Source organism: Austrofundulus limnaeus, unplaced genomic scaffold (genome assembly GCF_001266775.1).
Source record: "Austrofundulus limnaeus strain Quisiro unplaced genomic scaffold, Austrofundulus_limnaeus-1.0 Scaffold42, whole genome shotgun sequence".
Lineage (NCBI taxonomy): Eukaryota > Metazoa > Chordata > Actinopteri > Cyprinodontiformes > Rivulidae > Austrofundulus > Austrofundulus limnaeus.
In genome coordinates, this window is record NW_013952444.1 from 2,539,778 (window position 1) to 2,565,579 (window position 25,802).

The 25,802-nt window shown below is 38.9% G+C and overlaps 1 protein-coding gene across 2 annotated transcripts in view; it reads left to right on the forward strand.

The window, feature by feature from the left end:
- The window catches only part of rps6kc1 (ribosomal protein S6 kinase polypeptide 1), a 37,634-nt gene that overhangs the window by 1,486 nt on the left and 10,346 nt on the right, over nucleotides 1-25,802 (forward strand). Inside the window, exons 2-13 of one of the 2 annotated variants that reach the window (XM_014007558.1) lie at nucleotides 972-1,007; nucleotides 1,993-2,113; nucleotides 4,255-4,370; nucleotides 4,465-4,558; nucleotides 5,979-6,032; nucleotides 6,126-6,533; nucleotides 7,197-7,321; nucleotides 7,429-7,527; nucleotides 11,367-11,414; nucleotides 11,919-12,051; nucleotides 16,452-18,098; nucleotides 20,716-20,805. In XM_014007558.1, the coding sequence (XP_013863012.1) occupies nucleotides 972-1,007; nucleotides 1,993-2,113; nucleotides 4,255-4,370; nucleotides 4,465-4,558; nucleotides 5,979-6,032; nucleotides 6,126-6,533; nucleotides 7,197-7,321; nucleotides 7,429-7,527; nucleotides 11,367-11,414; nucleotides 11,919-12,051; nucleotides 16,452-18,098; nucleotides 20,716-20,805 (2,971 nt within the window). The remainder of the gene's footprint in view (nucleotides 1-971; nucleotides 1,008-1,992; nucleotides 2,114-4,254; nucleotides 4,371-4,464; nucleotides 4,559-5,978; nucleotides 6,033-6,125; nucleotides 6,534-7,196; nucleotides 7,322-7,428; nucleotides 7,528-11,366; nucleotides 11,415-11,918; nucleotides 12,052-16,451; nucleotides 18,099-20,715; nucleotides 20,806-25,802) is intronic. The other variant, XM_014007559.1, reaches the window with a different exon arrangement.

Here is a 25,802-nt window from a genome sequence, read left to right on the forward strand (position 1 = left end):
GACATAAATTGATTAGATTAAGTTAAATTGTCTTTTAATGCTGTTGTATAGCACTACAATATTAATATGAAGTTCTCAAACTAAAAAACAACTTAAATGATGCATTAATTGAAGTTTGGAGACGTTTTAAAATGCGTCTTTTCAGAACTGCATCTGTCACTTGCGACCGCAGGGAGGGGGGTAGCGGTGCGCAACCACCCTTCTTCTGAATAAATGTAAACACAGTAACATAGTTGTTTACACTTAAATTAAAAATATTTGACCATAGAAAAACTGGAGCTAGACTAGAGAGAGATGAATATGATTTAGATTTTTATTTCTGTGACTGTAACGACCCACAGGAGACACGACATTAACAACACATTTCATTCCTTTAAGCAGCTCCTTTAATTCCACAGCTGAGCTGCTAAAGAGAACAGATTTTCTTTTCTCGATCTCTGACAGCAGGACTACAATCTCCGAACTCGTAAAGTTCTTCTTTTTTACTTTGCGATGTCATTTATGAATGGACACTTCCTGGTATGTGAGGCAGGAAACATAGCCTTATATGGTGTTTTTGGGGTGGTAATTATGCAAATAACCTCTCCTCGTGCACGAGCATCTGGATACATTCAGGTGGAATTTGCGCAGCTCATTTACACACTTTTCCTGAAGATAGAAGAGTTTGTTGAATCTGACGTGACATGTTCATACGAACCYTTTGTACGAACAAAAGTAAGAGAAATTTAGGATAAGAATACGAACATGTTCTTGCATGAGGCCCATTGAGTTTCATAAAAAAAGAGCACAAATCCAGTTAGAAAACTTATGACGAGGACAGGCTGAGCTTCTTTTGTCGCTGCAATCCTGCTTGTCATCACTTGTGGTGATGTCGCGTTCTAACACACAAGACTTTCGTCGTTTGTTCTATAATGAAGTCATTGTGACACTGAAAGCTGGGTCCTCCTCTCTGCCTTCACTCTTCCTCACAGATAATCTCCAGGAAGAATCCAGAAGATGTCCAGGAGGTAAGACACGCAGCCGTAGTTTGTTAAATGGATCTTTCTGCTTGTGCAGCACTTTTCCTGAGAAAAATACAACTTTCTTCACTTCATGAGGATTTCAGCCTGACATATTTAATTGTATCTATTTAAAAAAATGTCCAAAAAACCGAATAAGACATTGTTAAAAGTTATAGTACAATTTTATGTGGCTTTATATTTTGCTTTACCAATYGAAGTTGGATTCTTACAAAGTGAAGCTTCATTGTTTGTGGCCAAATGTGTAAATTTTACAATAAAGCTGAAAGCTATGCCCACAAACATCAGAATTTTATTACTAATATTACATATCTGTATTTATGCAGGTAAAGTCTCTCATGTCTTTGACGAGCAGTTTAAAAATATTGCTTTGCAGCTCTGTTTTTGTAAGAACAGCTGTTTCTCCCAAAACTTTTATTAGATTTAATAACCCGTTTTCATCGTTCCGTATCTAATTTTAAGCATTAATTCCTATGCAGGCTTGTAAAACTCACAGGGAGAGTCTGTGTTTCCTAAAATCCGAGCTAACTCAACCAGCGTGATGTCAATTGCGTTACAATTAAGACTCTCGGCAAGGGAATGTGGCCTGCGAGCGCACATACTTTTACATTTTAGGAAAGCCGAGTTCTGCCTCAACATTAGATCATCACGTTTCTGTAAGTCGCTTATTCATTCCTGTTTGTGTCAAAAGAGTTTCAGTTGCACAAATTAGCAATAAGAAAAGGATTAAGGAACTTAATTTGATTTTGGGGTATTTTAAGGAGGTTGAAAAGCATTATTTACATTTGTTGTCTTCAGGAAAGTATAATGTGTGTGAATGATTCAGATGTAAAAGTGTCATAAACAAGCTGATTTCTGTGTTGGAGAACCAAAACAAATGCTTCATATGTTGGTAAACACTACGTTATTGATTTCTCTGTTCAGTCAGTTTCCTCTCTGTCTCCACCCACGCTCTCGCCTCCGTTCTCCGTAGATAACAGTATGGAAGAGATACAGTGATTTCCGGAAGCTTCATCAACATCTCTGGCAGCTTCACAAGAATGTAAGCAGCCAGTCTGAGCTGTTTCCTCCCTTTCCGAAGGGCATCGTTTTTGGTAAGAACCTTTCTGTTTTGCACTTTCTGTATCTTAGAAATTGACCCTGAGATATTTATGGTGTTCAAGGTTTGGCTCTGATCAGATAGTTTGTTAAGGCTGAGAAAAGTGTGTTAAAAATGTAAATTTTCTTAAACTGCATGTCTTTCAAATGCAAATTGTCTAAGAAAACATCTTTATATTTAAGAAACCTAATAATACATATAATTTTACCCTTTTTATCACATAAGTGGCATATTTTCACTTTGTCTCAAAGTGAAACAGGAAGTGACATCAAAGGGGAACTCTTTAAAAATAGAAACTCCCTGTTTATTCATTTTTTGTTTATTGAAACAATGGGTCTCATGCAAGAACCGTTCGTACGCACAGATTTGTTCTTAAGTTGTGCGTACGAGTGATTTAGGAGAATTTGTGGCATTCACCAATATTTTCGTATTCTAMGATTTTATTCAGATACGAACAAAATTCACGAGTGGTCCAGACCTGTCGTATATTTTACGAGCAGACAGTCTGCTGTTATCCAGACTGATTTTCTTCACTAATAACTTTATATTTCATTAGTTTGAAGATATTTTGAGTTTAAAATAAATCACAATCCATAATTATGTTGACAATAGGCTATTCTGCTTGAATTAGAGTTATAATTTTAAATGAAATAATTTAAACTAACAATATAAATTGTCCGTCCAGCCGGCTTATCCAGGATCGGGTGCGTGGGGTAGCTGCAGAAAGACCCCGCTCTCCCCAGTGACACTTTCCAGCTCGTCCTGGGGGACTCCGAGACGTTCCCAGACCAGAGGGGATACATAATCCCTCCAGCGAGTCCTGGATTTTCTCCAAAGTGCCAGACTTATTTTGAAAACATTTTAAAATGCTTATTTCAAACCCGCAACTGAGACCACCTGTGACCGCGCAGCGCGGGGGGGATTGGGGTTCGGTGCGCAACGGTGTGTCTTCTGAATAAATGAAAATGATTTAACACAGTTGTTTATACTTTTAGCAGCTCTTTTTATCCCACAGCTGACCTGCTAAAAATGACAGATTTTCTTTTCTGGATCTCTGACAGACGGACTTCAATCTCTGAACTCGTAAAGTTTTTCTTTTTAATTTTCGCTGCCATTTTTCATGAATGGACACTTCCTTGTATCTGAGGCAGGAAACATAGCCTTATATGGTGTTTTTGGGGTGGTAATTATGCTAATCTCCTCTCCTCGTGCACGAGCAGCTGGATACGAACAGGTGGAATTTACGCAGCTCATTTACACACTTTTCCTGAAGATAGAAGAGTTTGTTGAATCTGACRTGGCATGTTCGTACGAACCCTTTGTACGAACAAAAGTAAGAGAAATTTAGGATAAGAATACGAACATGTTCTTGCATGAGGCCCATTATCTTCTTCATCTCTCTGACAGTGACTCAAAATATAAAAAAAACATCAGATTCTTCTCTGCAGTCACTTCTCTRTTCACATGCAGACATTCCCCTTTGATGTCACTTCCTGTTACTTCACATGCGAATATCTCAACAACCGTTCATCTTAGTGGCGTACATTAATGATATCGTTGCAAAATTGCCTTCATGTTTGTAACAAAAAATTAATGTCACAGGTACTTTAAAGAACTTCTTTGACAATTTATGGAAACCAGCTTTAATACTGTCTAAATAATATAATAAATGATGGACTTTTCCAACCTCCAATGTAAGTTTTATTGAGTAACCTTTGCCATTTTTCAATTGTGTAATTTTTATTCATTTTATTTGAATATTCAACCTCGCTAATACATTTATTCTATACTGTATGTTACTAAATTAAATGCTAAATAATTAAATTTTCATAAAAAATAATGAGCAACATTAAGCAATAAACGTAATGTGTTTTCTGTAGATTGTTTAGTCAGCATGTATAATTTCAGCGCTGGATAAAAGCGTCATTTTAAATGTTTGGATGTTTGATCCTCGAGGCAGTTTTTCAAATTTTTTACAAATTGTGACCTGTCCTTTCTGAACTACAAGAAAAAAATTGATCTGACTTTTTAAACCGTTACTTCTACTGCTCTGCTGCCTTAAGACAGATCTGCACTTTTTTATTTGCTCAGTATTAATATTACATCTGTTTATGTGTTTGTATGCATTCACTATAGGCCGGTTTGATAAGTCAGTGATTGAAGAAAGGAGACAGTGCTCTGAGGATCTCCTTCAGTTCTCTGCAAATATTCCTGCTCTGTATAATAGTCAACACATTCAAGATTTCTTCAAGGTATCCAGTCATCTGTGCAGGAAGCCAGGCTTTATGCCAAAAAAATTACYGATAGCATTATAAATCTCTATTTATATGTTTTTGTTTTTTTAAGGGAGGTGAGATACACGACGGCTCGGAGCTCATTGGACCAGCTGAGCCCTTTTCTGACTTCCTGGCTGACAGTTTGTCCGATTGTAGCTCTGATGGTAGGGTTTCATACAAAACTTGTCTGTGTCTTGAATTAACTGTTTAAATCTTTAAGAAGTAAGATTCTATGGAAAAAAATGCCCACAATAAATATTTCAGCTTTCCCAGATAGCTCTTTGAGTAACCTCAGTTTGAAGAAATAACGTTTAAATCTGACTGAATGGATGAGCTAAGAGCTAAAAAAAAATAATCACCAGATTCCAGCTGAGTTAAAATGTTTCCAGTTTACATTGAATTCTGTGGTTCTTTACAAACACAGATGGCATTACAGTGACTAGCAGTAGAACCTGCAGCAGGAATTTCTGCCAGAATAAGTGTAATTCAAACCTGGTGATGGCGGAAAGATTTATAGTAATAACAGTGTTTAGATTATCAGCTGTGAATTGTTTAAGTTGGAGTTATTTTAAAGGAGACCAATTATGGGTCCTAGAAATGTTTATGGTATGTCTGTGGGCTATCCAGACCATGTTCATTCAATTAAATGCACAAAATAATTCTCAGATAATAAAATTTCCCATTTTCTAGTTCTGCCTGCTCTGACTTCCGTTCAGAAGAGCTGTTTATGTTAATGAGCTTTGTTGGTAACGCCCTCCAAAAATCTGTTGACATTAACTCCGCCCTCCAAAGCCAGTTTTACGTTAGCATGGCTAATAATAGCAGAAGCTCTGTTGTACAACCATATGAGACCCAGAGGCAGAGTCAGTCGCAGCTTCTTTTTTTTCCTCTCCCTCCTCTGCTCTGTGCTCACTCTGCATGCTGTTACCAGAGCAGGGAGCAGCAGCGGTCAAAATACCTCAGAAACTCGAACAATAGGCTTTAACAAGGTTTTAATAAGCTAAACAATAGAGGTACATGAGAAACCGTGTTCACAACGAATGAAAATAAATAATTAAATTGTGTCAGTGCCGGTCTCTAGTCCAACACTACCCATTGTCCTATTGGAGGCTTGTTGTGAAAKGAGCTGCACATTGCACAACAACCGTGACAGCTTTTTATACTGAGGAGGWGGAGTTTCACCCRGGGTTTGCTAGGTAAGGGGCTGAACGCAGGTTCCGGTGGGTTGTCGTACGGCTTGTGACATCACAAAATGACAGAAGTATAAATGTTGTTGTTAATATACATTAAAAATACATTTACTTACAGTAAATATGCCCCTGGGTGCATTTTTTGGTCCTAGGACTGTTTTTTTAAGAAGTACATACCCAAAGTTGAGTAAAAAAAACCTTTAAAAAGTGAATTTTGCATAATAGGTCCCCTTTAAGGCAGGCATCACTTAGGTCYTAGTTTCAGACGACTCATTAGTTTGTCAAACTTGTGGTTTTTCAAGATATTATTAGTTACCTTACCACTGAAATCTATTTTAAAAGATCAAAACTAAATGATCCGTTTGACTTACTGATATGTGGGCCTGTTTTTCAGTTCAAAGAGACCTCAGTGGTGCAGAGGATTTGACTGTAACATCTGAGTATGGAGGTAATGTTTTCTTCAGCATCAAACTAAATTGTGACCCTCTATTGAAATGTTTGTTTTTGTGTGTAATTACTGGTCCACATGCGTGTTTTTCAGGCCCGTCTAGTGACAGCGACCTGACCTCCCTGGCAGTGGATACAGACTCTCTGGCTGAGTTGGATGATGGCATGGCCTCAGGTCGCACCTCCCCAAACCAGCCACAAGGGGGAGCCACCAACATTAGCAGCAGCTGCAGCCCTCGCTTGTCGTCCCTGCGTGAATACCGCACCTCGTCTGGTTCCTCAGCCCCCAACCCGGAGGTCAGCCGGTCGGGTCGAACGTCGCTGCTCTCCAGCAGTCTGAGGAGAGCCAGCGGTGGCGGCTCAAAGGACGTAAAGTCGGACTACTTAGACGAAGCCAGCGAGCTCATCGGGTTTGCAGTGCAAAAAGAGAGCGAGCAGGACTTCCAGGCAGCTTTTTCATACTATCGCAGCGGGGTTGACTTGCTGCTGCAAGGAGTACAAGGTTAGCGTTGGAACCGTTGCTCATGGGCTGCAGATTTCATCTTGAGAGCTACCTGCAAAAGTTTTAAGCCACTATAGTTCAATTAAATTTTCCACCCTTTAAGCTTCTGACTCACAAAATAACACCAGCAGGGACTCTATAATACATTTACTATTATGACTAAAGTGACAGCATAAGGAGCCCAAATAAATACCAATTATAAAATTGTATGCATTACTAACTACTGTTTTTATAAATTTTTGACAATAATAGTAAAATTATACCTCTAGCAATCGGTTGTTAATTTTGATTTCTCAAAAGCACCTCAAGCTTTGTGGTTTTACAACCCACAGTGGGGTCCTAACCCGAACTTTGCGACCCATTGTTTTATAGGATCCATACTTGAAAATCTGTGTATTTGTGATAAAAGGAAAAACTTTACTTCCTAGTTGGACCAAACTATTGTTTAAAATACTCCACAACACATACGTAACCCTGATTTTGAAAGTAATGCCTTATAACATCTTCTACTCAAAAACACAATGATTTAAGAATAGGAGTGTAAAATTGATCTTATTGTCTGTGTTAATTCATAAATGTATCAGTTTTGCTTTTGATTGTCTGCATAATAATATTTTCATAACACTTCAAAGTACAGAAGATTCTCACTCGTCCCTTTTTCAGGTGAACCAAGCGCAGCTCGGCGAGAAGCAGTGAAGAGGAAGACAGCCGAGTATCTGATGCGAGCTGAACAAATCTCCAGTCAGCATCTGAGAAGCATCATGGGTCAAGGATCGACTCAAACTGTGGTGAGTGCAGAGAAATGCTGCTGTCTGGTATTCTCCGTGTTTCATTCACTGTTTGGTTGTCAAACACATTCAATTTGTTACGTTATGTTATTTTTTTTTCCCTCAAGGCCTTGGGGGCTCAGTGCTGCTCGTCTATGAGCAGAGGAGGACAGCAGAGCTCATTTGATGAGCTGATGGCTTACAGAGTGATAGGGGTCATAGATAAGGTAAATATGTTATTTTAAATTGCATCCTGCAACCAGTTGTTTGTATCCTAATCGAGCATTCACACTACTGAGATCAGTTTTTCTTCCATAAGTAGTCGGCACGTATCATTCCACAAATTTTGCGCTACTTGTACAATTCTTATATCAAAATGTTCAGCTCCTTCAGAACATTCCTGCTATGACATTTTGTACTTCAGAAAGTATAATCTTTTACATATTAAAGTGCCTGTGATGTCAGATTTTTGTAATACATAAGAATGCATTTTTAGAAAGAAGACATTGATAAAATATTGCAAAAGAAATGTCATGTCACTGAGATGAACAATTATTGAGATATTTGCCTGTGAAGTAACAGGAAGTGATGTCAAAGGGGAATGTCTGCATGTGAACAGAGCGTTGCTACAACAGACTGTAGAGAAGAATCTGATGTTTCTTAAGATTATTTTGAGTCACTATCAGAGAGAGATGAAGGGTCAGAGTTCAAATAATATTGTTTCAATAAACAAAGACCAGAGTTTTCTTTGTTAAAGAGTTCCCCTTTGATGTCACTTCCTGTTTCATTTTGGCTGAGCCAAGTTCAAAAGAAAATATAACTGTCATGTGACAAAATGAGTTAAATCGTGTGTATTTTTTTAACTTTCTTAAATATAAAGATGTTTTCTTTGACTTTTTGTATTTGAAGAATAGGTATGTCACAGGGACTTTAATCCTTATCTGCCATGTTTTTCTGTTTTCAGTTCCCATTGAAACCCCTCAAAATGTTTATAAATATTTAGTTTTATTTGTGCCAATTTCAGCTTCCTTTGGTTTCTGTTTAGCTGATTTGAGCTTTTTTCTGCTTTTTTATCGGTCATTCTGACCTTTTCTGCATTTCGGCTGATTTCAACTTTTTGTTCTTGTTTCGGTTGTTTTCTGATAATTTTGAGCTGTTTTCCGTGTTTTGGCTGCCTTTTTTTTTAGCTAATTTTTGCTTTTTTCAACTAATTTCACCTTTTTGTGATTACTTCATCTTCTTACTATATTATTCTGCAAATGTGCTCATTCTGTTTCTTTGTGCTTATTTCAGCTACTTTTATACAGTAGCTATTTTTAGCTAGTTTCAGCTTTTTTAGTTATTCAGCAAAAATGTTTCATGACTAAGCATTTAGACTGCGTTTTCGCAGGAAATACAAATTCACATTGTTTACAAAGTCTTTTGTAAACAATATAGAAAGTAAATTAGCCTTTTTAACACAATGTCCTTTAATGTTAGAGTTTCCCCCCAGTGATAGCAGTCAGGTCAAGCTGACCGCCATTTATTTGATTGTAACCCCGACTCCGACCGTGGACCGTATCCATCTTGGAATTTCTCCTCCTTCTGTCCTTTCTCCCTTCTACCACCTCTTTTATCGGAGGCAATAAAGCGTAATAGATTTACTAGATGTATTGCAAGGCCTGAGTGTGTGTATGTTTAACGTCAGTTATGACTACCACAAGGTCAGTTTGGGTTGCCGGTCCTCTCAAACAGCTGCCGGCGAGGCAACTTCACCACTCAGCCATGAAATGACTTGGCACGCGGCTCAGAGAATGACACACAACATTGAATCTATGATACTCATCCTTCACACGCACACACATACACATACAGAAAACACTAAGGAAAATGTTGACTCAATACTGGCGTGTGTTATTCCATGGAGGTGGGTGCAAAATACACAATAATACAAAAACTGCTCAAGCACAGTTTTAAAAAAWTTATTCAGTAAGGGCCCAGTGTTCCTCTTCTATGTCTACTTCCTGCTTTTTARTTTAAACAAGGACAGAGGGGACAGATGGCAAGAGCTCCTCACCCTACTGCTCCCCATGCCCCTTCTCCCCCCCACTCTCCCCCCCTTTCCCTGATGTTTGCTTCTTAATTATATTAGCACCCTGGCTAGCACTGCCACTCTGTTTACTCACAGCTCCATTCATATCCATTTAGTCTGCACCTGTTTGGTCCCAATCAGGGTCGCACACCCACAACACATGCAGCAGGCTAAACACAAACACACACCGGGGTCACACACATATGCTCAAGCGCTCCCCTGAGACGAGTGAGGGGGGACCAGAAGAGCAATGGAGATGTCAAAGAGAGAAAAGGAGGGCTGATGGCGGGAGCAAATGAAGATGTTTTAGGAGAAAAAGAACAAAAAAAGTGCAGGAAAGTGAAATGATAAATGGGAGGAGCTACTTTGTTTTTGTAATTTGTGCAGTTTAGGATGATTTAGTGAGGAAATTGATTGAGTGAGGAMACTTATCAGTGTGCATTGCCAATGCAATGCACACTAGTCTGATTCATTTCCCATCCAAGTCATCTCCACTTTGGCACGCTTCTCCTCCTGCGTACTTTGTCCTAGAGTTGCCATTGTAATTTATATCTGTAAAGCTCCTGTGCCAAATGATGGCTATGCCTTTTGGTGCCTGTACAACTTATAGTTTTTGAAATATTAATGTTTAATAATTTATAATGGGAGTTAATGGCGCCTTGTATTGGTCCAATACTGCCCCCTGCTGTACCTACTCAGTACTGTACCATAGTTTAATAATATTTAAACTCAGTAGTTCAGTGTTTACAATACTAATATGTTAGTATTTTGATGTTTTGCTATAATATTGTCCTAATATTGCTTTATTATTATAATATATTGCAGTTTAGTGTCAACAAATGCATTGGCGATGTGGCCTCTTTCTGCACACATACAAACCAACCCCTGGCAATCCATTCTGCCACAGCTCCAATGGTCTCATGGTTAATGCCATGGGCTTTCATGTGGGAGAGCAGGGTTCAAAACCCAGCTACAGCAACTTTAACAAAAATTCTCTTCAGACTTCATATTGTCACACAATTACCCTCATCACAAACACCTGCTGACTTGACAAGCACAAGCTGGTATAGAAAACACATTTGAAATTGGTCACCCGTTCATTCTGCAAGTGCACTGCTGCAGGTAAAGATATGCAACATGGCAATGCACACTTGTTTTTACATCGTAAAAACCCATGTCTAGTGATGCATTGCACTGCTCTTTGGTGACATTTTTATCAAGGAGCTCCAAAACATAAAGCCTGAGGAAAAATGAGCATTTGTTACATTTGATTGTTTTAAAGGGGGGTATTATCCATTTTCCAGGCACATAGATCAACTCTATACCACAATCATGTAACTGTTACATTCAGTTGTTGTGAAAAGGCTGTATATATCAAATATCACAGCCTATCTAAACACCTTGAAATTGGCCTCTGTCTCTTTAAGAACCTCCTACCGTTTCCGACACTCCCACTTCAGCACGCCTTCACAACAATTCTTTGGGGGAGTGGTGCTCTGGGGTGGGGGGGTGGGAGCTCGGCTGCAGACTGAGCTCCAGGGAGGATCTTTGTGTAAATGGGCGGAGCTTTGTACCAAAAAGTGTTAAAGCAGCTCCGCATGGTTGCCACAGGAGATTCAAGGATTTCTCAAACACGCATGAATGAGTCAAAGCAACACATCATAACACGATATAAAACTTTAAAAAAAAAAAAACCTTAAGTATTTTGAGGATTCCCGTTAGTTTATACTATAACTATTTATAGTAATCTGATAGGAAATTTGGCCTAAGAAATTGTAACCAATTGTAACCAGGCTTATGGAGATATGGAGACCCCCTTTAGTTTTTGTTATCGTTTTGGACAACACAACCAGTTTCTCCAGTATAATTTGGTTACCCACCGTTAACTTGTATGACCCTGTTCTGTCAATGAAAAACACTACTTTGAATACCGTTTAATCTTAAACCACTTACGCTTGCTCATACCTAACAATTAACGGCATTGTTCCACGGCAGGTTCTTCTGGTCATGGACAAGAGAACACAGGAGACGTTCATTCTCAAAGTAAGTGTAATTTGCACGTGTATGTGTGTGTTTTACCCTGCGTCCGTGTCTTTCTGACTGTAGGTGTGAGTTGTGCCAGGAGCCCCTGGGTGTGACCGGTGTAATTGATTCTAATGGGCCTGTCTCTGTCAGCTCCTCTGCTCTCAGGTGTGAGACGTGTGCCAGATGCTAACGCACAGCCCAGGCACAAATGACTACACACAGACATGCATGCGTACCCCATACACTTACACATCCAGTGTTAACTTTGTGGGCGACGCTGATAGATTAGTGTGGCTCTTTAAAAGTTGTCCGCTGAATATAGCTTGATGAATCCAGTGACTTTGGGTTGCCAAGTGGGATAACTGGTGCTTCGTTAATGGACGGTTTCTCCTTTGTCTCACACTCGTCATTAATTGCTCACCTTCTTCCTGCTGTCCAGTCCCTTTGTGGTTTTTCTTGTAAATTTGTTGTTAATTTTCCTCACATCTCTGCATTTCTTTCTTGCCATTTTATTTTTCTCAGGGTCTAAGGAAAACCAGTGACTGTGGGCAGGTTAAGAAGAACATCATGCCTCATTCTGTGCCCCACATGGTGCAGCTGAGAAAGTTCATCATCTCTGAAGACACTGTTTTTCTTCTGCTACAGTATGCTGAAGGTAAGAGGCAGAAACGGAAGGCCCTATTATTTCTGCGATACGGACATCGGAATCACAGAATTTACCAAACAAAAGGGTATCCAGTATAAAACGAGGAATTTCAAGTTTCTGAGGTATTTTGGCCGCTGCTGCTCACTGTACCTGACCTTACCTGGTTAAGTGCACGCAGGTAGCCTCTCTTAACGCAGACCTAAAAAATAGGCTCGCTCAAACACCAATGCTCTCCAAATTAAAAAATGCAAAGCGTAGCTCAAATTTTAGGGCAGAACAATACCCCAGAGTTTTTATAAATCTGGAGAACAACCTTTCTATAAGCTGTGTCAGCACAAGATCAACTTGATGTATAAGGATACATGTGATGGTCACTTGTTGTCAAAAACTCATCATAAACCGGAGATGAAGCAAGCTAGAGCGAGCCCTGATGTCTGCCAACTCTTCAGCATTCAGCTCCAGCAGTAGCTTATCCAAGATTTTATCATTGTGTTTGGGGAATCAAATATTCCTTTAGAAAAAAATGAAAAAGCTTTGTCCATTTTTGATAAATCACTGAAACAAGGAAGGGCTCTGCCAAAACGTAAAAGTTAGCATAGCAATTCAGTCGGCAAGTGTTCACAGTTGTTACTGACATATTTAATAACCAAAGAATTAATTTTGATAAAAAGATAACTTTTTAAAATGAGATTCTTTGTTTTACATAAAGGATGGTTTTTTTCTTTAAAAAGGCAGGGAAGTTCTTTTTGCAAAAGCCTTTAAAGTTATGCTGAATCATAGCAATTTCTTTTATTTGTGAAAGGGAAATAACAGCTACTAAAATTGGAATTCTGTGGATGGTAATTTGTTAAAAAAATTTTTAGTTTCTTTATATTTACACAATTTTTAGGTTAATAAATATGTTTATAATAAAAACGTGGAATTCAGGGGGAAAAATRGAAAAAGTGGAATTTACAGAAATAAAAATGGAATCATATGGCCTTAGCAAGCACAGTTTCCAAGCTGATTCTAGTCAGCAAAAATGTAATATTTTGACCCGTCCTTTTTTTTTCTTTTTACCGTTTCTGATTTAAGTACAGCATGGTGCTAATTCTCTGCTTAGCAATAGTTTCCTCTCAAACCCCCTAAAATCAGGTACTTAGAATGTTCAGTGTGTTCACTGAATCAGGTAAAAATGTCAGATCTTTGGCTATCAGATCAACGGAGTCATGTTAAAACCATTTGACTTGGTCACTAGATTTTGGTGCACCCCTTATAAGAGATACGCATTTGACTCACCTGTTTGAACTTCCACTCTTTTGTTTTCTTAGCTTGTTTTCCTCTCATTCATCTGCTCCCTCTTTTCTCTCCCCTCCCAGCCCCTCTTTGTGCCCTTGTTTCACACAGATGTTTTATTGAGATGGGTGTGTGTCACAGGTCATTATTCTGAATACCAGGTGGTGCCATGCTTCATTAGCTGTACCAACACCTGGGCCTCCTTACATCCTACTTACTCTAGGATGTGTCTGTAGGCCATGTGCGTGGGTGACTGCGTACAGTGAAAGGCAGCCATTTTTTTTACAACCCTGTAACCTGTTCAGTCTGGCGTACTCCATAACCAACTTACATTTATGTAGTGACAAGTTTTGAATTTAATTCAGAGCTGCTGATCTAGTAAAGACACTTAAATGGTATTTCTATATAAAAATATATGTTTGTGATTGAGAAATCCATTCTGTCTCTGTAATAAGCTTGTTTTTACATGGAAGAAGTTGATGGTCTGAATGAGAACAGACAGGCAGACAAAGGGAGGCAATGACCTGAGTGACATTGGACACAACAACATGTGGATGGTTTTACTTTCTAAGCCATCGAGCTGCCCCACTGTCATTATCATCAYTGCGAACTCCCGATTCATTCTCATCACACACAACAGATGCTGGATTCTAATTGCTCACTTTACAGCTGTGTGTGCGTCTGCAGGTTTTTGCGTGTGCGACTGTGGCCAAGTCTTTGAGATGCGACGTTTTCATTTACTGAAAAGTGAGATGCATTTCTGTGAAACCCTGCCAAGTGTTCTCTGGCTATTTWCAGTTACCAGCAGCACAAATTGGGCTTTAGCACAGCCACCCAAATTTACTTCTACTCCACTATAGTTCCAGCTTGTCTTTGTGGCAATATGCTTTACTAATTTACTCAAACTTTCTAAAAGCTGTTATTAACCTGTTAAAAATACTGGTAATCAATATTTTTCTTTTAGTGGATAAACCCGATACCAGCATTTTTACAAATGCTCATACACCCCGATGTTCTGAACCGATACGAATACCACTATCGATACTCGGATACAGGTATTGATACTCCATTGAATGTAATTGTGTTTCCATCAACCTTTATGTGCGTTTTGAATTGTTGCACTAGAAAAGGTTGATGGAAACGGCAAAATTTGGAAACACATTTGTCAAWTAAGTTCTGACGTAGCRAACATTTACKTCACATGACTGATCAGCTGTTCCTGCTGTCAGCATCTTCTCGCATATTCCCCCAATGATAATTTAATTTCTTTCTCYGTCTCTGGACAGCATGTAACCTCAACAATACCAGTTGTGACAAAACAATTACAACTTGCCCGATAGCAGCATATTCCTGAAAACCTTTCTTCATTGTCCCAATGTGTGGTTCCTGCTAGTTTGCAACRTTTACTTCCTGTTTACTGCAGTCATGCGTAACGTCAGTCTCTGACGAAATTATGCTTTGCGTAGCCTCGTTGATTTGCTCCAAACCAATAAACGGAAATCCGCCTAATTCACATTTCTTGTTTTGTTTTTCTTTTTTGCARCATTTTATAAGTTCGCTCAAAATTTGCGTCACATTTGGATGGAAACATGGATTGTGTTACAGTTTATATTTCAAGTGAAAAGTGTGGCGGTTCCATGTTTAAGAAATTTATACAAGTTGAAAGAAAATCTTGCTTTATTCTAAATAAGAAATGTGTTTTAAAAATATTTTTTAAACATTTAAGTTCTAACTAAATAAATGTTCTGTATTGGTACTCAGTTTGAGGGAAAGCATTTTGAACAAGTACAATTACTTGTAAAAAAGCTTGTATTGGGCAATATACTGATACCATTATAGATATCAGAATCGGTATCAGGACACCACCAGTTGTTGCAATTATATACTTTTTTCTTTTTGTTTACTAAGCAAGCTATGACAAACAATGTAACATTTAGACAAGTATAAGTTCTGCTGAAGTAATAAAAAAATATATATACCATATTTATTCAAGTATAATACGTAAAATTAAATCTATAAAATCGCCCATAAAGTTGGGGCGTAGTACTGTACTCGGATAATTATTTTTACTTATGTATTTTAACGGAAATATCGGCTTCATTCACAAAATGCCTGAGTCCGGAAATGAGACCGCATCGTAAAAAGCAGTTGAAACGAGCTTACCTCTGACACTCCTCTGTGCTTCAGAGCGAGATAATAACAGATCCAGGCAGGTGACATGATGTGAAAAAAAGGGGGAAAAAAGCAGTCCTGAACCTTAGTAATGATAATGAACTAATTACATTAGTGTGTGACCGGGCCGCTGCTGGAACAACAAACAACACATGTTCTTCTGTAATGGCTGCCGTCTACCGGTGTTCTGAAAAAGTTTGTATCCCTGAAAAAACATTTCCCCACCAGAGGGTGCGCCCGTGAGTAGGAAGTAATCTGCTTTTCCCCCAGAAGATGACCCAAATCTCATGTGAAGTCTGACTTTTGTGTTGGCACCTCCTGGTGGACTATGTGTAAAATGCCAGAATTTATATGATGCTGCTACAGCTGATATATATTTGTTGTCAAAATACCTTTAAGTACATATGTTGTTAAAATAAAATGAACAGTCCAATGATCATTTTACTGATATGTATAAAGACTGCAAAGGCTGAAAAATCTTAAAGTCTGTATGAAATTGGAGGTAGTTTGAGGATTAAATTTTTTATGCTTTTTAAGCTCAAAAAAGGGGGTCGTCATATCATATGAGATCGTATTATACACGAATAAATACGGTACATTTAGTTGATGATGGCTAATTTTCTTTAAATGTTTATTCCCACACTCCACCCCCTGTTAACAATAAGTGTTAATTAGGTGTCAACGATAGCCATGTGATGTGAGTATCAGTCACACGGAGGCAGGGCTTAAAAGCCTGAATTTTGCCTGAAACTCTCAGACTGAAGAAGTCTCTTGGAGAAGTGACAAAACGTTTCATTAGAGAAGAACCCGTCCAGAAGACCTATACAATTTTTTTCTTTTTGAATTTTTACCTGGATTACTGAGATGCATCAGGACATTCCCACATTCCTCTCTTTATATCCATTTTTGTTGTATCGTGCTCTTGTTTTTTGTTGTTAATGCTTTGCTTCTTTTGTCTTCAGGTGGGAAGCTGTGGTCTCACATCGGAAAGTACCTCCATAATTCCAGCCCGGAGGAGAGCTTTGACATTCCTTTCATCCAGAAGAGTCACACTGCAGCTGTACATTCTCCACAGCATACAATACCACATTTAGATGTAGGTTCTACCAGTTGTGATTCAGATCCTAATCCTGGTTCAGAGTCTGTATTAGACCTACAGAAAGACGACGAAGAAAACCCCTTTGTGTCGTCTTTTAAAAGTGCCCTCCCTCCAGGKTTCATTGAACAAATTGAGGCTCAATCAGACTCTGGAGCTACCTCTGAAGAGGAGTGCACCAACAGTTATTTGACTCTTTGCAACGAGTATGAGCAAGAAAAAGTAGAACCAGATGCACTAGAAGAGGAAGAGGAGAGGAGCGAACAGGAAATGTCCTCTTTGGAGGTGCCTAACACAACAGCGACCATGTCTTCACGGAGCCGCTCACTCATTAGCAATGACAGCCTTTCTTCACCAATAAGCTCTCAGGAACTTGGATTCTTCCCAGAATTGCCTGACAAAAGTGGGCACACTCATGACATGGACCATTGTAGTGATAAAGAAGACCACAGTGAAGTCTTTAGTCCTGCACGTTCCCCTGTCGGCCTTCTCTCATTAGATGAGTCCAAACACACACCGATGGAGTTTTTCCGTATTGACAGTAAAGACAGTGCGAGCGAGGTGGCCTGCTCTGACACAGGGGAGCACCGACCTTCTCATAAGCAAGTGCTCACGTTTTCTGCATTCAATTTGAACTCTGATGTCATGGAGGATCTTCCTGAGCTGGCTCAGGAGGTAAAGGGCCCAAGCTTGGGGTTTTGGGGATTGGACTGTAGCGATAAAGGCTCCAATGAGTCAGTGCCGGTGATCTCATTTGAAGAGGCAGCGGCTGAGGATGAGGGTCATCCACCAGACTTGTTGGTCAATCTCCCCGTAGTAAGCGGGACTGTAGATCCTTCTTCACAGGAGGAAATGAAACCTTCTGGAGTGTGCCTGGGCCTTGAAGTTGCAGACTCTTCTCAGAAGTGTATCCAGCCAGATGTTTTACAGCTTCATAACCAACCTGAGGAACTGGAGGCGCAGCCATCGGAGCAAGAGCTTTTTTCTTTCTGTACAGCCTCTGAAACGTGTGACACTAGTGCTGCAACCTCTTCTCCTTTCAATTCGCTCTGGGAAGACAGCTTGGCAAGTGGACAGGAGGCGTCTTCCAAAGTTTTTGAGCACCCACAAAACCAAAACGGTGATCTTCCCCATGACACGGATATTTTGAATCCTGATTCCGACCGTGAGAAACCCAAGCCTTGCGCAGGGATGAACACAGACTTGGTTCCAGACCTCAGTGACAACAACTCTGTGAATGGGGCTCAGACGAGTGCTGTTGAGAATTTATTAGGTCTCAGTGGTGAATCAGCAGGAGATGATGGTAATACAGGTGGCAGCGACTTTGATAAAAAGGTGTCGCGGCTGTTTGCAGAGCTGGACGAGCTGACGCTGGCTGCCTCCCAGGCTCGTATCCCAGAGGAATTTGTGCAATGCTGGGCGGTAGAGATGGTGACAGCTTTGGATTGTCTCCACCAAGAGGGCATCATCTGCCGCGACCTGAATCCTAACAACATCCTGCTTGACCACCAAGGTTAGACTTATTAATAAGTTCTGCCTATTAAAGGAGACATATCATGCAAAATCCACATTTTTAGCCCTTAACTGCATTTTGTTGTGTATTTAGGAGTCTCTAGGAGTGCAAGTTAATTTACGGAAGTCTCTCCCGGTGCTGCGTAGATATCTTTTTATTCTGTTTGGGTCATATTTTTCAGTCTATTAATTTTCTTCTATTCCCTAAGATGTATTTTGAACCATAACATCACAGCATTTGCTGCATAACTGCTAAACAAGGTCATGGACTTCCCGCTAACCAATTACACAAATTTGCAGTTCTGCAGGTTTGTTGTCTTCATTCTCCGCTGGCTCTGGGTCAGATTCTGGCTTCAACAACGTATAAGTCTTCCGATGTCAACACCTTTTAATCCATTTGTAAATAAAATGTTTCTGCACCGCTAAATAATTGTATCTCAGCTATCAAATGACAAAAATGGTCATTTGCATTTAAAGAGACAGCACCAAAAGGAGTTGCTTTCAGATACACCTCAGAACAGGGATGAAAGAGGGGCTTGTGGAGATGCAATAATGAAATATTCAGACCAAAGCATTGTAGTTCCACTTTATATAGACCCCAACTGAATGATTTCAATGTGTAAAAGAAGGATTTAAAAGCATGATATGTCCCCTTAACGCTTTTGCAAGCTGCTTTCTTAAGTAGCTAGATTTTTTGTTTGTTTTTTGTTTATTTTTATACGACACTATATGCAATATGTATGTTATGTTTTAAGAGTAAAACCCTATAAATTGAACAGCTACGTATGATGTAATGCTGGTGAAGTACTAAAAGTACAAGGAACTAAAGTTACCAGCTGTTTGTCTTTTCTTTAAAGGGATCCATGATTAGCTGTAACATAAGACTTTATTTGATAAACATWTATTTTAACTGTAAAATAAAGACTGTAAAAATACTGTAGGCTGTKTAGTTTTGTAAATTAAAAAATATATATTTTAACACGGACGGAGCCATTTTATTTACAGGCAAAGCATTCTGGGTAAATGATGACGTGGATAGCTCCTTGGTGTGAGGCTGCTAGCGAGCTATATCCACCCTGAAGGTTAATTTTGGACAATATCTGATGATYGACTCTTTTAAATGAAACCAGAGAGCGTTGACAGAGAGGAGAAATGACTCAACCTGTAACTGAAAATATAGATGGAGGACAACAGAGCTGCTTCATGGAAGAACCTCAGCTTAGCCTGTTAGCTTTAGCGCCAACGCTATATTGATTATATTCATTAGCTCGGCGCTAGTGCGACAAACAACCTAAACTGAGGTCCTCTATCCATATTKTCAGTTACAGACTGAGTCRTTTTTGTGTTCCCCTCTCTGTCCTGTGGATGGAGGACCTCAGTGACGAGAGGAGAATGTGTAGCACTGAGCTAATCCATATATATGGTGATAGCATCGGGGCTAACGCTAAAGCTAACAGGCTAAGCTGAGGTTCGTCTTCCATGAAGCAGCTCTGTTGTCCTCCATCCATATTTTCAGTTACAGTCTGAGTCATTTCTACCTTCTCCTCTCTGTCAACGCTCTCTGGTTTCATTTAAAAGAGTCGATCATCAGATATTGTCCAAGATTAACCTTCAGGGTGGATATAGCTCGCTAGCAGCCTCGCACCGATGACCTATCCACGTCATCATTTACCCAGAATGCTTTGTGTGTAAATAAAATGGCCCCATCCGTGTAATATAGTTTTAAATTTTAGTTTAAAAATGATAAAAACTAAACAGCATACAGTATTTTTACAGTCTTTATTTTACAGTTAAAAGATACGTTTATTAAACAAAGTCTAATTTACAACTAATCGGGGATCCCTTTAAAAAAGGCTATATACTGTAAATCCATGAAAGATTTTCTCTCTTGGCAGTTATAAAAATGTAAAGTTACAGAAAGCTGTGATGAAAAACTGTTTTTCTTATTTCACTGAGCTGTTTCACTTCTGTGAGGCAATTTARAAAAYGAATATCACATCATACACAGGTAATATGTATATATATGTGTATATATATATATATTTTTTTTTAAAGCTTAACTTTGTTCACATGAAATGAAGTTACTCATCTGACAGTTTTTGAGGTAGGGATCAGCCTTGATCAGTCATTCCCAAATTTGTTTACCAGAACAGAGGCTYCTCTGGAAGGAAAATTGTTCTCTTCCCATGATGTCAGATTGCCCCTCAACAACTTCTTTTGTCATCCTGCAATCATCTCCCTCCACCTCATTATCAACAAGCGTCTAATTAGCTGAGTGGCTGTTTTTGTCTCCCTGGTGGTAATTATTGTTCTAAAGGGCCCATCAGCGGCCTAGTGTGGTGCATCAGTCTGGCTAGCCGAGGCTAATGGCTACGGCTACCTAATGACACCATTAGTTCTAATGATAGCGTTAACGGGTAGCCGCTAAACAGGAGTAATCGCCGAGGCTGTTTGCTTGAAAAGCTCGCAGAGGGATGTAGAGAGGCGGAAGGGAAAGGAGGAAGGAAGTGTTCCAAAGGTGGGTAAACAGTTGGGAAAGTTTAATGAGAGTGACTTCAGACTGAGTGAGTTTTTAGAGGTAGTTTCATAAATCTGTTTTATCTTCTATCTCTTTTCAGGTCATGTTCAGCTGACGTACTTCTGCAGCTGGTACGATGTGGAGGAGTCCTGCAACAAAGATGCTATTGCCAATATGTACTGTGCACCAGGTGAGACTCACAGACATTTAAACATTTACCTTTTTTTTATATGTTTTCTTTCTTTTAGAGGCTTGTTTTCAGTGGGCATCTTGTAAGAGTTCATATAAATTTGGCTCCATTGAGGACCACGTTAGATTTTGAATAAATAAGTTACCGCTTTCCATCATTTTAGTTCTTTAAGACATTAGAGATKAGAAATGTTGTTTTAAAAAGGCACAATTAATGACTTGAACCTTTTATTTAAGGTGTCGAACATAAACTTCATGGAAACATGATTAATTCCTACAATTAACCCTCACCTGTGCCTGAAATGTATCTAGGTCTACACCTGGTTGAAATGAATGGAAGTACATATTAAAGAGCTTTTCCAATAGGGGTTTTAATTAAGGGTGGAAATCTTTTACTATCTCACTATTCGAGTCTGATTTTTGGGGTGTGTTGGTGACTGACTCTGCTCCATTTCCTTTAACTCCTTTAATGTGAGTTTGCACATTTGTCATGTTCCCGATAGGGTTGGGCAAAATCATATTGTGTGCAATTAATCGGCAGATAAACTTTAATCATTTTTTGGCACTTGAGGATTAATACGATTAATGCCGCCATGCAGACTGGAGATTTCCCCGCTCAGTCGCTTGATGCTCCTCTCTGCTTCAAATATGATGAACATTTTTTTTTAAAAGTCCGGTTTACTTGGTCTAGCAACACAATTTAAAAATTGATGTATAGCCTAAGTCTGTATTTTTGTCACAATTTGGAACAGACTTTTATGGAGACCAAATAGATTGATTTAAATTGGTCATGTGACTCGAACATGCAGGCGTCCAGGGACTCCAAGGGATTAATCGACTAAATACCACAATTAATCGTGATTGATTTTTTTTTTTTGCCAGTATTGCCCAACCCTAGTTCCTGAATTGTTTAACCTTCATTTTGCAAACCTCGCACACTGGGAAGCTCATGTCAAGCTCAATCTTATCGGGCATTCAGTAAAAAAAAAAAAAAAAACAATATGAGCCTAAATCTTTGCCTTTAATGAAGATGAGGCCAGTTGAATCTCTCTCTTTTCTCAGATTTTGTAGCTTCCTCTTTGTTTTGGCGCTTTCTGCGCATGCGTTTGTTCCAGAACCGGCTGCGTGGCGGCGTCAGGATGTCCCACATAGTTACAAGACAGAGGCCAACAGCCAGTGGAGTTGTTTTATTTTATTTATTTTTAATGATTTTGTAACATTTTATATTGATTCTGAATCATAAATAAGAATCGTGATTCTTACGTTAATCAATGTTTTGGCCCACCCCTAATTTTAATATCCCTAAACTTAAAATCTTTTGTGTCTTTGGTCCACATTTGGCCCATAATGATTGATAATGATGGTAGAAGCTAAGAGACTAACAAGTATAAGCTGCTCTTACGTTGTATTAATATACTTGCTCTACCAATAGTGTCATTTAAATAGAATTGTCCTTTATTACAAACGCAAGGATTACTGTTAAGAGTTTAGATTAAACAGCCCTGAAATTTGGGCTGAGTTGGGCCAAATTTACATGCTTTGAGGGTCGGGCCGGGTTTCTGTGGCACATTTTTAATAAGCCTACAAAACAAAGAGTACAGAGAAAACTAAAGGAGAATGCAGAATCTAAAGCTGTGTTAATTTACTTATCATAGTCTAAATAAAGGGAGTAGGTAGTTTACCCTGTTGAGGAAAGAAAGAAATAAAGGTGCAAAAGTTGAGGGTAGCACATGTGACCACGCTCTTCTCGGCTCCTGTCTGATTTGCTTCAAAAACTCAARTGGTGGTCTAAAAACGAAAACGCTAACAGCTTACTGTATTTATGTGTGTATAAGACATGTGTCCTCCCGCAAGGGCTGACAAATATACTGGTCTGAATGAAATCAGGCGCTTAGGCTCAGTCGGGTTTACTCCGGGTTCAGGATAAAGTTAATTAGTTTGGTTTGAGCTGGCTTGGAAATAATGTCTTCGGGCCGGGGCCAGGTCGGGTCCAATTTTTTTAAATTTTATTTTAGGCCCAATCAACACTTCTGTTGTTCCTCTGTAACTTTGGATAAAAGCATCTGCTTAATGAAAGATTGCAATTTAATTAATAGGCTGTAATAAACCATTATAATTGAAACAAAGAAAATGTAGTATTTTCTAAAWGCCCCAACACTTCAAATTGTACCATAGTTTTGACACTCTGGAAGGTATTGCAGTTGTGATTTTGTCCTGTAGAGGGCGGTGTTATGCTACATTCAGCAGCAGTCCTGCTCCCAGCTGACTTGTGGCAGCTCTGGCATGTTTAAAAGCTGCCTAAAACAAACAGCTGCTAGACTGCAGCTTCAGTTCCCTRTTTAGCACTTCTCTGTGTGTGTATTATTTTTTCCCTTATGCTCAGAGCATATGTCTACAAACTGAACGTATAATCTCATTCTTTCACATACACAGAACTGATTATTGCCAATTCACTAAGAGTTGTGCACAACGACCCTCACACTCCTCCCCTCTTCTTTTTACCCTGAGATATCCTTAATTTGTTCTTTTATTTCCTCTTTAAATCCTCCTTGYGTTGGCAAATTACAGCATCTCATCAGTGTAAAAAATGCTCAATCTAATATCTGCAACAGCTTAAGAGATTTCTTTTTAGACATTATGAATGTTGAGGCATACATTTTAATAGACAGCAGCAGGTGATCTAAAAAGAAATTTCAGACTTTCAGTTCCATGAGTTTAAAATCTAAGTTCTCAATGTTTTTTTTTCTATTTGAATTTTTGTGTAACAAATGGTGTTTAAATCATAAACGGTTTGTTGTTACCTTCCACAGATCATGAATCGAAAGTATTTTAATGTAATTAAGAGAGAGAATTCCCCACCCTGAGTTGAACAAGAACAAAACTGATCTCAGACCAGGTGTGAAATATCCTAATAATTAAATAACACTTGATCCTGTGTGGATGAATGGTTGTAATACACAGTACTTTCCAGTAGGAGGTGTTTTGCACTGCTCTGAAGTAAAGAACCGCTTAACCGAGCGTTTAGTTCAACTTTCTTTCCCTTGATTCCCGATCTGCTCACTTTTATATAAAATCACCTACAACTTCACAGCGACATATTTTTATTCATCACTTTGCTTTTATTTATTTATTTATTTTATTTTCCTGCAGTCACATTCTTGAAAATGTCATTAGATGTAAGTACATGGACACACACATGTTAATGCATAGGTTTGAGTGTGTGTCTCCACTGCCCTTGTTATGCATTGCTGTTTATCCAGACAGGGTCAGCTCTAGCAATGACTTCAAACCTGATGACAGATTTATGACTGTTTGCCAGAAACCTAGCAGGGAGCCTGCTGTGACTGAATGCGCCAGTGTGTGTGTGTGTGTGTTAAAAGGAGGACAGCATGTTTTTAAATCGCACATATTCACACCCAAAAAAAAACCCGGGTGTGTACTTGGAAAATATGGTGACATGGTATTAATCTGTTTATCCTGCACTTGTGCTTATTTATTTTCTCACTGTCTTGTCATTACTGATAAACATCAGATGGATAATGTTTTGTTCACTGATAAGGGGGAGTAAAAAAAAGGGAAAAAAGAAAGGCTGTTTTCTGTGGCACGACCTACTTTGCGCAGAAATGGGAAATGTTTATTGTTCTCTTTAAAAAAGGAAGCAAATTTAATAGCGATTGTCTTGATCGTCCAAGAAAAGGGAAATTTGTTTTTCTTCCTCTCTGAGGTAACAAGGCAGTTACTGAGGACTCCGTCGTCTTTGTTTTGTGATACTTTTACCTGGTCAGCCGTGCATGATCTAAAGGAAGATAAGACTGAGTTCCTCTTTTGACACAGAGCTGTCATTTCATTGTTTTTAAAGGCCTTTCAAGGAAGATATAACATGACAGCACTTCTGCTTTATTATACRACTAAAACACTCTCACCACGCAATTAAGACACATATCAGCTTTGTTCCAGAGTTCTGAATTTATAATTTATTTGGTTGTAACAGCTATCTCGTCTGCTCGCGAAGAAGTGGCAGTCTTTTCAGGGTGTTTTAAAAAAAAGCACATTTAGGGAGATGCATAAGTTTATGTTTTCCTAGAGTTGTCACACTGTAGCTGAACAGAACTAATCAGTGACAGAGTCTGACATACTTTTATTTTATTTATTGTTTTGGTAGTTGAAAATCACAAAATTTAAAATAATTTGCAGCCAAAAGAGGAAAAAGTCAAAGCAGACATTGAGTCTTAATTAAAATTAAAGAGAACCTCGACTATTTCGTAAACATTTACTTCAACTTTAAAAGCAAGACAGTAAAAATACTGTAGGTTATTTTTTATAAATATAAAAATTATATTGTCACAAGCCATGTTTTGTTCAGCCACAACGCAAACCGGGTAAATGATGACGTTCACTGTGTTTCTTAAAAAAATGTTCATGCTGCTAGGCTTCAAGCCCTTATCCACCCTGAAGGTTAACTTTGGACAATATCTGACATTCATCACTTTGAAATGAAACTAGAGCCCGTTAACAGAGAGAAAAATGTATAAATGACTTGGCTTGAAAATGGTGGAGGACAGCAGAGCTGCTAAATGGAAGGAAAACCTCAGCTTAGCCTGTTAGCTTTCATGTTAGCTCCCGAGTGTGTGACAATAAAGCGTTAGCTCCTGAGCTAATAGTGTTAGGTTGGATCTAACTACGGTACATTGTCAGTTCTGACCTAATTAGCTATTGACTATTAGCTCAGCAGCTAATGCTATATAACCATATATATGTGTGTGTTGGTTCATATATAGCTACTACAGATATTGTATGTGTATTAGCTTGGGTGCTAATGTGAATGCTAAAAGGCTAAGCTGAGGTTTTCTTTCCATTTAGCAGCTCTGTTGTCCTCAATCATCACCGGAGGGGGAAATAAAAAAACCTTGCACCAGAGGACCCAGTAAACCTCATCATTTACCTGGTATGCTTTGCGTTGTAAATAATATGGTGCCGTCCGTGTGACTATATATATAT